This window comes from Mirounga angustirostris, unplaced genomic scaffold (genome assembly GCF_029215605.1).
Source record: "Mirounga angustirostris isolate CCGP_5_RB_7025 unplaced genomic scaffold, mMirAng1.0.hap1 SCAF_1, whole genome shotgun sequence".
Classification (NCBI taxonomy): domain Eukaryota; kingdom Metazoa; phylum Chordata; class Mammalia; order Carnivora; family Phocidae; genus Mirounga; species Mirounga angustirostris.
The window spans coordinates 147,279,395-147,292,567 of record NW_026991709.1 but is presented as its reverse complement, the minus strand read 5'-3'; the positions used below and the strand labels follow the sequence as shown (position 1 = coordinate 147,292,567).

The 13,173-nt window shown below is 43.7% G+C and overlaps 2 protein-coding genes across 2 annotated transcripts in view; both read left to right on the top strand.

Annotated features, from left to right (window-relative positions):
• The first annotated feature begins 370 nt into the window (after positions 1-370).
• Positions 371-13,173, top strand: part of ZNF621 (zinc finger protein 621) — a 32,086-nt gene continuing 19,283 nt past the window's right edge. The window contains exon 1 of the mRNA XM_064589706.1: positions 371-502. The gene's annotated coding sequence lies outside the window, so the exon portion shown is untranslated. The remainder of the gene's footprint in view (positions 503-13,173) is intronic.
• Positions 438-12,557, top strand: ZNF620 (zinc finger protein 620). Its single transcript, XM_045903998.3, has 4 exons — positions 438-502; positions 7,218-7,344; positions 7,830-7,943; positions 10,009-12,557. The coding sequence occupies exons 1-4, from the start codon at positions 479-481 to the stop codon at positions 11,004-11,006; spliced, it is 1,263 nt and encodes a 420-aa protein (XP_045759954.1). The 5' UTR covers positions 438-478; the 3' UTR covers positions 11,007-12,557.

The following is a 13,173-nucleotide window of genomic DNA, read 5'->3' as shown; positions in this document are numbered from 1 at the left end:
AGAGAGGGCGCTGCAGGACCCGAGCCTAGAGCCCGCAACTCTGGCTCGCAGTCTCGGAGAGTAGGGACAGTGGCTGCAGCAGTGGGGCTCGGGAACCACGGAGACGAGCACGTTTTCAGGTTCCTAGAGAGGAAGGGAAACGGCCCTACGTGCTTCCGGCGGAGCGGGTCCTAAGCTTTCCCGGGAGCGCAGGTTCGCCGTCTTCCCACGCGTTCCCTGCGTCTGCGGCGCGCGGCGTTAGCGGTCGCTGGGGCTCCGGGTCCGGCTAACGGGGTCACATCCCCACGGCCTTCTCCAGTACCCGGTTCTCCAATCCCCGTGCCTCTGGGGTGAGGGGGTACCGGGACGGAGGGGGGCCCGGGCGGACAGACGGCATTTGCCGGGTGCCCGGCCGCAGCAGCCCCACCCGTGCCTCTTTATTTTCTCTTCAGTCTCACCTCGAACCCTGACGGCGCTGTGTGAAGTGGGGACCCCAGCCATGCTCCAGATCACGTGGTGCCAGGTGAGCGAGCATCCTCTCTGCTCCGTTGCCCCCCCTCCCCCCCTTAGATGTCAAGAGAGAGCAGATGTCGGTCTACATCCAGAGCCTGAGTTGTCCTGGTGTTACGGGACTCGGGTCCTTGGACTCAGCATCGGTAGAAACGAGACTGCACCCAAAATTTAAAGTCACAAGAAAGGCTTTATCGGCGTTTAAGCTCGAGCACAGGGGAGCACCACAAAGAATCCTCAGGTTGACTCTCCGAGGAGAGGTCAAGGAGAATTTTTAAAGATACTTAGGTGGGAAGAGAGTGCCGTCTAAGGAAGTAGAGGCAGGGATTTATTCGCACCTACACACTTAAGGTCATGTTTCTTCATGCATCGCTTGCGTAATGAACTTGTTAAATCTCCAGCCCTGGGCATGATTTTTAGTATTATAATGAGGGAAAAAGTCGTGAAAGTTCAGCGCTTGGGTCGATTTGGAGGAGACTGGTTTGGACCGGTGGGGGCTTCCTCCTTAGCTGGTGCTTTGCTCTGCAAGTTAAGTGATAATAACCAGTAGGGGGTGCCTGTGTGGCCCGGTCGTTAGGCGTCTGCCTTCGGCTCGGGTCATGATCCCGGCGTCCTGGGATCGGGCCCCGCATCGGGCTCCGTGCTCAGCAGAGAGCCTGCTGCTTCTTCTCGCACTCCCCCTGCTTGTGTTCCCTCTCTCGCTGTCTCTCTCTCTGTCAAATAAATAAAATAAAATAAAATAAAGAAAAGCCAGTGGGCCAGCAGGCAGCGGGGAGTTTCACAGGTGCACATGGGGCTTGTTCCCGAGGTTCCTGTTTCACAAGATTGTGGCTTTCATTGTGTGGCTGTCACTATCAGGTGTGGGAGGAGGAGCTGAGAGGGATGGAGAGATGAGAATGCCCAACCTAAGATATAATCAGGATAGAAAGGCAGGTGTGGGGGATTGATTGGGATAGAGTTGAAATCAAGGCTGAAAAGTAGAAATCTGCATCACTGCATACAGCGAAGACCCTTTTCACCTCTGTCCACAAGATTGGAGCAGTCTTTCCTTGGGTAAAGTAATTCTGGTATTTTTTTTTTTTTTTGGTAGATTCTGTTGGATTTTTTACCTAGACATGCCATCTACGAATAAAGACATTTTACTTCTTTCTTTCTGTCTGGATACCTTTTATTTCTTTTTCTTGCCTAACTGCACTGGCTAGAACCTCCATTTAATGTTGAGTACGGGTGGTGAGGGCAAATACCCTTGTCTTATTTGTGATCCTAAGGTGAAAGCATTCAATATTTCACCATTAAGTATGATTACTCCATCATAGGTTTTGTTTTGTTTTTTTAAATGCCCTTTATCAGATTGAGGATGTTCAGTGCCTAGCTTGCTGAGAATTTTTATCAAGAATGGATGTTGGATTTTGAAATGATGTTTGCTTTTTCTATGTTGGTTTAGAAGATTATATGATTTTTCTATTTTAGTTTCTTACTGTGGTGAATTACATTAATTTTTCAAATGTTCAACCAACCTTGCACTCCTTGGATAAAAACCACTTGGTCATGATGTATTATTCTTTTACTATATTTTCGATTCTCTTTTGTTAAAATTTTGTTTAGAATTTTTGCATCTATGTTTGTAAGAGGTATCGATCTGCAGTTTTCTTTTCTTGTCATCTCTTTGTCCCATTGAATGAGTTGGGAAGTATTCTGTCCTCTTCAATATTTTGGAAGAATTTGTGTAGAACTGATTACATTTCTTCCTTGAATGTTTGGTAGAATTCACCAGTGAAACCACTTAGGTATGGAGTTTTCTTTCTGATAAGTTTTAAAATACAGTTTCAGTTCCTTTGGTAGGTATAGGGCTATTCTATTTCTCCTTGAATGAGTGTTGGTAATTTGTCTCTTTGAAGAAATTTGTCTATTTTGTGTGCCTGGGTGGCTCAGATGGTTAAGCATCTGCCTACAGCTCAGGTCATGATCTTGAGGTCCTGGGATCGAGCCCCACATTGGGCACCCTGCTGAGCGGGGAGCCTGCTTCTCCCTCTCCCTCTGCCTGCCACTCCCCCTGCTTGTGCTCTCTCTCTAATAAAAAATAAAAACTTAAAAAGAAATTTGTCTATTTTATCTCAGTTGTAGACATTAATGGCATAAAGTTGTTCAGAATATTTCCTTATTATCCTTTTATTATCTGCAGTGATGTCACCTTTTTTAGAACTAATTTTGCTAATTTATTTCTTCTCTTTTTTCTGATTAATCTGACCAGAGATTTTTAAGTTGCATTGATCTTCACAAAGAACCAGTTTTTGGTTTTGGTGATTTTCTCTATTATTTCTTGTCTATTTTATGTCACTGGTTTCCATTTCGATCTTTATTTTGTTTGTTCTACTTAGTTTTTGTTAAATTTGCTGTTCTTTTTCTAGATTCTAAAGGTGAATCTGAGGTCACTGATTCAAGACCTTTTTTCCTTTTAAATTTTATTACACAGGCATTTAATACTATAAATGTCTTCCTAAGTACTGCTTTAGCAGCATCACTAATTTTGGTACCTTGTGTTTTCATTTTCCTTCAGTTCAAAACACTTTCTGCATTCTTTTCTGTTTTATTCTTTGATCTATGTGTTAATTAAGAGTGTGTTATTTAGTTTATAAATATTTGGGAATTTTCCATGCGTTTCTCTGTTACTTCTAATTTAATTCTGTTGTGGTTAGTGAACATTCTTTGTATGACTTGATTTCTTCTTCTTTTATGGTCCAGAATATGGTCTACTTTACAAAGTGTTCCTTGGACACCTGAGAAGAATGTGTTTTTTGCTGTTGTGGGGTGTTCTGTAAATGTCCATTAAGTCAAGTTGGGTAATAGTATTATTCATGTTTGCTATATCCTCGTTGAGAGGGGTTATTGAAATTTCCAGCTCTAATTATGGATTTGTCTGTTTCTCTTGCAGTTTTATTAGTTTTTGCTTCATGTATTTTGAAGCTCTGTTACTACCTGCATAAACATGTAGAATTGTTACATCTTCATGATGACCTAATCCCTTTATGGTTATAAATGACTTTATCTCTTAATATTCTTTGCTCTGGGGGCGCTTAGGTGGCTCAGTTGGTTAAGCCTGACTTCAGCTCAGGTCATGATCTCAGGGTCCTGGGATCAGCCCCATGTTGGGCTCTGAGCTCAGCAGGGAGTCTGCTTGAGGATTCTCTCCTACTCTCCCTCTCCCTGTGCCCCTCCCCGCACTCTCTCTGAAATAAATAATCTTTAAAAAAAAATTCTTTGCTCTGAAATCTACATTGCCTTAAATTAATATATCCACTCCAGCTTTTTCTTGGACTAGTATATATTTTTTTTACGTCTTTTTGCTTTTAACTTATTCTTGTCTTTACATGTAATATGCATTTCTTGAAGGCAGTGTATAGTAGGCCCTTGCTTTTTAGAAAATCTAATCTGATAATGTTTACCTGTTGGGATGTTTAGATTTATGTATTTTGGCATAATTATTGATATGGTTAGATTTGAGTCTGTCATCTTTCTAATTGTTTTCTAATTGTCCTTTCTTTGTTCCCTTTTCTCCTGATTTTCCACCTTCTTTAGGACTAATGGTGTGTTTTATTCCATGTTTTCCTCTTCGTTGGCTATATATAAACTATAACTCTTCATGTTACTGTTTTAGAGATTGCTGTAGGGTTTGTAGTGTGCATCTTTAATTTATCAGTCCACCTTCAATTACTTGTCCATTAGGCTTTTCAAGGTTCTCTCATAGCTCCCTGATGGCTCTGTTCTTTTTGCCTTCAGTCTTTTTCTCTGTTTCCTTTTGGTTGGTTTTTATTGCTAAGCCTTCAAGTTCACAAGTTGTTTTTTTCTTTTTCTGCAATGTCAGATTTGCTGTCAATCCCATGAATTATATTTTTCATCTCAGACATTCAGTTTTCATATCTAGAAGTTTGATTTGGGCCTTAAAAAAATTTATCTTTGGGGTGCCTGGGTGGTTCAGGCAGTTAAGTGTAGGACTCTTGGTTTCTGCTCAGGTCGTGATCTCAGGATAGTGAGATCCAGATGCATCAAGATCGAGCCAGATGTAGGGCTCCACACTCAGCTGGGAGTCTGCTTGAGTTCTCTCGCTCCCCCTCAGCCCCTCCCCCCCAGCTCACGTGCGTACACGCTTTCTCTCTCTCTCAAATAAGTAAATCTTTAATATATATCTTCCTTGTCTCTATTTAACTTTTGAACATTTGGAGTTCATTTATAATAACTGCTTTAATGTCCATCTCTGCTAATGCTAACATCTATCAGTTCTGGGTTGGTTTTGATTGACTGGTCTCATTATAGGTCACGTATTCCTGCTTCTTTGAATGCCTAGTAATCTGTGGTTGAATGCCAGATATTGTAAATTTTACCTTGTTGGATTCTAGATTTTTTATAGTCCTCAAAATATTTTTCTTCTTTTTTTTTTTTTTAAAAGATTTTATTTATTTGATAAAGACACAGCGAAAGAGGGAACACAAACAGAAGGAGTGGGAGTGGGAGAAGCAGGCTTCCCGCGGAGTAGGGAGCCCGATGCAGGGCTCAGTCCCAGGACTCTGGGATCATGACCTGAGCTGAAGGCAGACGCCTAACGACTGAGCCACTCAGGCACCCCTCTCAAAATATTCTTCTTAAAAAAATTTTTTTTAAGATTTTATTTTTAAGTAATTTCTATACCTAACATGGGGCTCGAACTTAAAAACCTCAAGATCAAGGGGTGCCTGAGTGGCTCAGTCGGTCAAAGCGCCCGACTTCGGCTTAGGTCATGATCCCAGGGTCCTGGAATCAAGCCCCACGTCGGGCTCCCTGCTCATCGGGGAGTCTGCTTTTCCCTCTCCCTCTGCCTGCCTCTCTGCCTACTTGTGCTCTCTCCCTCTCTCTGTCAAATAAATAAATAAAATCTTAAAAAAAAAAGAAACACCTCAAGATCAAGAGTTGCATGCTCTACTGACTGAGCCAGCCAGATGCCCCTCCCCCAAATATTCTTGTATCTTTTCTGGAATAAGTTTCAGTTTACTTGGAAACAATTTGATCCTTTCTGGCCCTGATATTTATCATTTGCTAGTAGAACCTGGAGTGGTACTCAGCCTAGGAATAATTATTCTCCACTACTGAGGCAAGAGTTTCCTGAGAGCTCTGTCCAGCGGCCTATGAAGTATGAAATTTTCCAGTGTGGATAGTGGAAATAGGCACTGTTTCTGGCCCTGTGTGAACGCCAGGCATTGTGCCCTTCAGTCCTTTCAAATGATCCTTTCTAGTGATCCTTTCTCTGGCTTTGGGTAGTTTCCACACACCTGTGCCCTGGTCATTCTGTTGAATACTCTAGGGCACCCTCTGCAGGGAATTAGGTTTTTTCTCTGTGCAGCTCTCTTCTCTATGGTATTCTGTTCCAAACTCTGCTGTCTTGGTCTCCTCAGAAGCTACCAGGGAATCTGCCGGGCTCTGCCTCATTTCCCCTTCCCTGTGTTACAGCCTGGAAACTCTTTCAAGGTAGTAAACTTGGCAAGTCATAGGGGTCACCTCTTTGTTTCCCGTCCCTCTGGGATTGTTGTCCTTCATTGCTGTCACCCATTATTTGATAACTTGTGTTGTGTAATTTGTCTTGTTTTGGTTCAGGCAGAATAAACCCAATCCCTTTGACTCCATCTGAACGAGAAGCAGAAATTTTCACTCAGCATTTTTTTTTTTAATTTTTTAAATTAATTAATTTATTTGAGAGAGAGAGAATCCCAAGCAGACTGCCTATACCGAGTGTAGAGCCCGATGCAGGGCTGATCTCATGACACCGAGATCATCATCTGAGCAGAAATCAAGAGTCTGAGGCTTAACCGACTGAGCCACCCAGGTGCCCCTTCACTCAGCATTTTTAAAAACATTTCCCCGTTTACTTTCACCATGTGGTCTGTTGCCATCTTGACTCCCCAGTCTTTGTGTGTGTGTTGTTTTTCCTGCTCTGAAAGCCTTTAGGATTTTTTTTTTTTTTTAATGCTTTCATTTTTCTGAGACTTCTCAGTGATATACCTTAGTGTAGCTATTTTTCATTTACTGCCCTAAGTACTTGTGGGTCCTCTCTTCTCCCTGGTGCTTTTAAACAGATAGAATATTTTACCAAGTTTTAAATAGCAGAGCACACTTAAAAAATCCGGAGCTCATCCTTGGTTTTGTATGATGATCAGCCTCCTTTTTGTTTGCTTCCCCCTCTGCCAGCAGTTAACATTCAGCTTTCTCTGCTCTTCTCATTAAGTACCTACATTCATCCTTTCTGCCTTCTAAAATTCTCTTAACACCCTGGTCTGCTCTGACTCTTCTCCTCTTGGGCCATTATGTTACTGTCACTTTAGTGGGATTAGGGAGGGAGTGGAGATCAGTACAAAAGTGCGGTGGGCTGTGTTTATACAGATGTTCCCTGTGCGTGTGCACACAAAACCCATGGAAAGGAGCCAGAGGGACTAACGGGCACATAGAGCAGGGCCCGGCAGAGTCAACACAGGGGTCAGCAGGGGAAGGAAGGGCTGTTTGTGGGGATGACCACAAAGGGGTGCAGTGGGTCTTGGACTCTTCCTGTTGATGAGGGTGATGCTGGCTGAGGGCTGGCCCCCGCGGGGAGTTGGGGGCACTGGAGAACTGTCCTTGGCAATACCACCACACCCAGTAGGTCTCTGCCCCAATACTTCGGCTCCTCTGCCTTCACACAGGGCTTGAGCAGGAACCTGTTGTTTCAGGAGCCAGTGACCTTTGAGGACGTGGCTGTGTACTTCACTCAGAATGAATGGGTTATCCTGGACCCTTCACAGAGGGCTCTGTACCGGGAGGTGATGCTGGAGAATTATGCAAATGTGGCTTCCCTGGGTAAGGACTCTCTTCTCCCTGCTGTTGTCTGCATCTGCTGTTTGTGCATCCTGGCTACTTTCTTCCTTAGATATTGTGGCCTCTCTGATAATCCTCATGGGCGGTTGCTCCAAAGGCTGAGCTCCTCAGAGGCTGCTGGGTGGGGAGAGTTTTGGGTTCCCAGGTTTTGAAATCTGTCCCTCTTGCCCTGGGAGGGACTCTGCCCCATGCATGGAGGGAAAGGAAGAGCTCTTGGGAGCTCAGCAGAGCCCTTTGCCTCTGTCTTCCAAGTTCTCTGAAGAAGATCTGGGACTCCCTCATGCGAGTGGGGGGTTATTCCAGGACTCTGCCCCTGTTTGTGGGAATTTTCTGTCCTCCAAGATAGCACAGGCTGACTTGTCTTTATTTCCCTCCCTGGCTCAGTGAAGAAACGTACAGACAGCCAAAAGGGGACCTTGCTCCCTGATTCCCTTTACTTTTTGTTCCTGTTTCTTTTTCCTGGGCAGCTTTTCTATTCACCAGGCCTGTTCTGGTCTCCCAGCTAGAGCGAGGGGAACTACCATGGGGCCTGGAACCCTGGGAGCCTGCAGGCAGAGAAGCCCTCAGAGGCATCTGTCCAGGTGAGCATGAGAACCTACCAGCTGTCTTTTTTGCTTAGCCTGCTTTCCTATTTTCACATTTGAATGTATGTAAAGTGTTTCTTCTCTGTGAGACTGTTTTCTTTCCTCTGGAATCATTACATGTGATTCTGCGTTCATGGTGGTAGCCCCTTTCAAATGAGGAGGGGCCAGTCTCTTCCAGGAAAGGCATGGCTGCAAGATTTCTCTGGATGTTCATCTTTGCCTCTCCACCTCACCACCTGCTAAGGGACATCATGTGACTGAGCGAGCAGCTCTTGAACCATGACAGCTCTTTTGAGCCCTGTCTTGTGGAAAGTTTATTTTTCCACCAGTTTGTTGTTGTAGAGATGAGGATGTCAACCACCTTAGAAGGAAAATAGGCTTCTGGGGCCTATCTGGCCATCCACATATTCACAGAGTACATTATTTCTATGGGAATTTTTTTTTTTTAAAGATTTTATTTATTTATTTGACAGAGACATAGTGAGAGAGGGAACACAAGCAGGGGGAGTGGGAGAGGGAGAAGCAGGCTTCCCGCCGAGCAGGGAGCCCGATGTGGGGCTCGATCCCAGGACTCTGGGATCATGACCTGAGCCGAAGGCAGGCGCTTGATGACTGAGCCACCCAGGCGCCCCTGGGAATTTTTTTTTTTCTAAAGTAAACTCTACACCCAATGTGGGGCTCGAACTTATAACCCTGAGATCAGGAGTTGCCTACTCTACTGAGTGAGCCAGCCAGGCTCCTCTCTGGGAAACTGAGTTAGAGTTCCCAAACACCAACTTAAATAAAAATAAAAAATAAAATAAAATTTTATTATTTAAAAAAATAAAAAAATTCATTTTCATAATGGAAATTTTCACACGTAGGCAGACACCAGCACAACACATCCCATGATTCCCTTGCCTCAACACCCACCTGAAGCCTGTCATTTTTCCCCTATAGACACTTAAAAAAACTTTGATTTTAACAGCTGAACTTTTGAAACAAAACTTACTATAAAAGAAAGGTGAATGGCTTCCTCATTTTGAAAGGTATTGATCTGAGAATTAAAAATAACAACAGTGTATTTTTTTTTTTTTTGCCTTTTTTAAAACTGTTTCACCCCTATTCTGCCTGTAAAAATTTCATGTGCTCTTCGGACTCTTCACAGAGAATGTCCATAAATAATGCACAACTCCCCCCACTCCAAGCCTTGTGTGAAAGTTCTGCCTTTCCCAGGACTTCAGCCTATCTGGGTAAAGAGCATTTTTTAAACAGTTTGCTTGTAAACACATGAGGTTGCCCTGGCCCAGTGCTGAAGATTATCTTAGCCTGCAAAAGGCCTTAAAAGGAGAGGGAAAATAGCTTTTGGTTTTCTCTATTTCACATTCCTGCTGTCATATTAAACTATATACAGTGTGCAGCAGTTTAGGAAAAGCACAAACATCATTACCAGGTCCTCCCTGAGGCTTATGTCCGTTCTTGGAAGGGTTCTTCACACGTGCAGTGAGCGCTCTTTATTTTAGAAGCAAGCCTCCATGTCTTCCCCTTTCCTTGCAGCTGCCGTCATGTTAGCCCACCATAGTCCCCTTAGCCACCACACTGGAGGCTGCTGCTTTACTAGCGTCAGCTTGACGACAGAGACCATTCTCTTTTCAAAGATTATGACTTGGATAATGTTGTAAATAATAAGCAGCTTTTAAGGAATCAATTGTGGGACCCTTTGTAGTTTGAGCTGCTTGACCTGCCCCTTCCTCAATCTGGTGGTCTTCCTCTGACCTCTGAGATTCATCACTTTTCCATACCTTCTTACCTCACCCATTCACTTGGGAGAAAGCGGTTGGTCTTCCCGCCCTAGTAGGTAACAGTCTTGGCTGTTTTCCCGTCTTTACACTCTTTATGGGAATGCCTCCCGGCCTTGCTTGCCTCCCACCCATAGTGTCTTCATTTCACTTGTGGGGCTCTGCTGTGTGGTGGTCTTCGGTGGCCATTTTGTGTACCTATAGAAAAATAGCCACTTGATCCTTTTCCCCTTCAGCACTATCAGAAGCTGACATCTTTTTTTTTTTTTCCCCCATGATCTCAGGGGGTGAGACCAGAGCTGAGAAGGAAGAATCAACTCCAAAGGAACACATTTCTAAAGAAACGGAGTCCCACAGACTGACATTAGGAGGGCTGCCAGGGAATGTTCCCCAGCACCTGGACTTTGGGAGCAGCCCAGAGCAGCAGCATGGTCACTGGGTAGCTAAGAAGGCCAAGTCAAAGAGGAGAGATTTCACAGATGGGCCAACCAGCCATCGCGAGGCCTGCACCGTTGGGAGTGGGGAGCAGTGTGAGAAATCTGGGGAAAACGTTAGTGTCAGCAGGCAACTCAGTACAGATCAGACAGTTCCTAGTGGTCAGCTATCATACGAATGTAGAAAATGTGGCAGATACTTTAGTCGAGTGGCGGATTTTCAGGGATGTCACACTGGTGAAAGGTCTTTCAAATGCAAAGAATGTGGAAAAGCCTTCAGATACAACTCATTACTTATTCGGCATCAGGTAATTCACACTGGAAAGAAACCATTTAAATGTAAAGAATGTGGGAAAGGTTTAAGTTCAGACACGGCCTTGATTCAGCATCAGAGAATCCACACTGGAGAGAAGCCCTATGAATGTAAGGAGTGCGGCAAGGCCTTCATTAGCAGTTCTGTTTTCCTCCAGCATCAGAGGTTCCACACTGGGGAGAAACTCTATGAATGTAACGAATGTTGGAAGACTTTCAGTTGTAGCTCAAGCTTTATCGTCCATCAGCGAGTGCACACTGGGGAGAAGCACTACGAATGTAAAGAGTGCGGGAAACGGTTAAGCTCCCCCACAGCCTTGACTCAGCATCAGCGCATTCACACCGGGGAGAAACCTTTTGAATGTAAGGAGTGTGGGAAGGCCTTTAGTCAGAAAATCACCCTGGTCCAGCACGAGCGAGTTCACACTGGTGAGAAACCGTACGAGTGTGAGGTGTGTGGGAAAACCTTCAGCTGGTGTGGGCGATTCACTCTGCATCGGAAACTACACACACAGAAGATACCTGTGCAAGAGTAGGGTTGTCTGCAGCTGGGTGTGCTGTGCCTCCTTGTTTCTCCCCACTCCTGTTCGCCAGCACGCTCTTTACAGTTAGAAAAGAAGAAACAAACCCCCAAACTCAGATGTACAAGGAAATGTAACTGGCTGATACTCTGTGGAGTTTGTGGTGTCCCTGAGTGCCCCGCAAGACGGATGAGGGATGTGTGGGAGGGCCTACATCAGGGGACACCGCTGTGAATTATCAAAACTCCAGGCTTTAAGAGGAGATCTTAAAAAGGTTCTAGAAAAAACAAAAGATCAGGTATAAGAATGCAATAGATTTCAGAACAGCAGTCTTGAAAGTTAGAGGACAGTGGTGTATTCCTGCAAAATTCTAAGGGAACATAAGTTCCACCCAGTGTTTAGTACCCTCAAGTGTGAGCTTAGTATAAACTTTTAGATTTTGAACCTTTGTCTCCCATGCATCCATTCTCAGGTGTGCAACACTAAACAAGGGGTCAACCAGAAAAGAAACCCTATCACAATCTATATTAGGAGTCTCCTAGACTCAGAAACAGAGGGCACTTGTCCATGTGGAGCCATCTGTATTTTGGAGGATATTCGTAATAGGCTGCAAGTTTTCAGAGACCTACCTCAGGTGCAGTGCCCACCCACACTACTTACTCTGTAGTTACTTATCATTGCTCAGTTGTAATCTGTGCCTTTGCGAAAGTTGGGGTATATATGTATCCTTTGAGTGAAATGCAAGGCCCTATTTATTCATCCATCTCATTGCTCTTCCAAGTCACCCTCATAGCAGGAAGCATTTCCTTGCAACTTCATTTAGTTCTATCTTATCATGGAAGAAGTGTCCGTTATTTTCTGTTACCAGTGGCGATGAGGGGAGATATAAAGTGTTCTGTTTTAGCATACCCCTTTTGCAAGCTGCTTGACTTTGCCCACTGCAGGAAGCAGAGTAGTGGATAATAATACAGAGCCAGGCTGACTTTCGTATGAGCCCAGGTGTGTTACCTTGGTTAAGTACAGACACTACTAATTTCTTTATCTGTAAAATCTGGATGACAGTCTACCTCATAGGTTTGTGTTGAGGATTAATTGCATTAATACACATAGGAATGCTTAGAACAATGGAACCTAATAAAAGTGTTACTTATTATAATACCATTGCTAAGGGTTGACTTATGTATACACCATTGAAATAGTCACCACAGTCAAGATAATAAACAGAGCCATAACCCCCCCAAATAGCTTATGCCCCTTGGTAATCCCTCTCTCATAGCTTTGCACAGCAACTGCTGATCTGCTGTCACTTTGGATGAGTTGCTTTTATATAAATAACCCATCGTATGTATTCTTTCTGGTCTGGTGTCTTTCAGCATAAATTATTTTGAGATTTACCTATGTTACATATTCATTATATCAGTGGGTTTTTTTTTGTTTTTTTTTTTGGCTGAGTAGTATTCCACTATGGAAATACCAAAATTTGTCTGTTCATCTCTTGATGGCCATTTGGGCTATTTCCAGTTTTTGGTTATTACAAATAAAGCTGCTATGAACATTTGTATTTAAGTCTTTGTAATGACGTATGCTTTTATTTCTCTTGGGTAATTAAGAGAGTGGAATGCCTGGGTCATAAGGTAGGTATATATTTACATTTTTAAAAAAGGTTTTATTTAAGAGAGAGGGAGAGACAGCATGTGCCTGCACAGGAGCGGGGTTGGGGGGAGCGGAGAGGGACAAGCAGACTCCCTGCGGATCGGGGACCTTGGATGCCCTGACGCAGGGCTCAATCCCAGGACCCTGAGATCATTATCTGAGCTGAAGTCAGATAGATGCTCAACTGACTGAGTCACCCAGGTGCCCGCCCCAGTATATATTTACATTTTTAAGAATCTTAAACCCCTACAAAGAAGTTGTACCATTTTATATCCGTACCAGCATTGTATGAGAGTTATACTTCCAAGACATCTTTGGGTATGCTTAATATTGTTTTAAATTTTAGCTCTTCTAAAGTATAATGCTGTCTCATTGTGATTTTACTTTGCATTTCCCTAATGACTAATGATGTTGAACATACTTTCATGTGCTTATTTGCCTTCCATATGTCTTAGGTTAAGTGTCCATATCTTTTGCCTATGTTTTTATTGGGTTGTTTTCTTTTTATTGATATTTGGGAGGTCTTTTG

Excerpts from the sequence above, each read along its gene's own strand:
- ZNF620 (XM_045903998.3), top strand. The coding sequence starts at position 479 with ATGCTCCAGATCACGTGGTGCCAG. Across the intron at positions 7,345-7,829 it reads TGCAAATGTGGCTTCCCTGG|CTTTTCTATTCACCAGGCCT; the intron begins GTAAGGACTCTC and ends TTTCCTGGGCAG. Across the intron at positions 7,944-10,008 it reads CCTCAGAGGCATCTGTCCAG|GGGGTGAGACCAGAGCTGAG; the intron begins GTGAGCATGAGA and ends CCATGATCTCAG.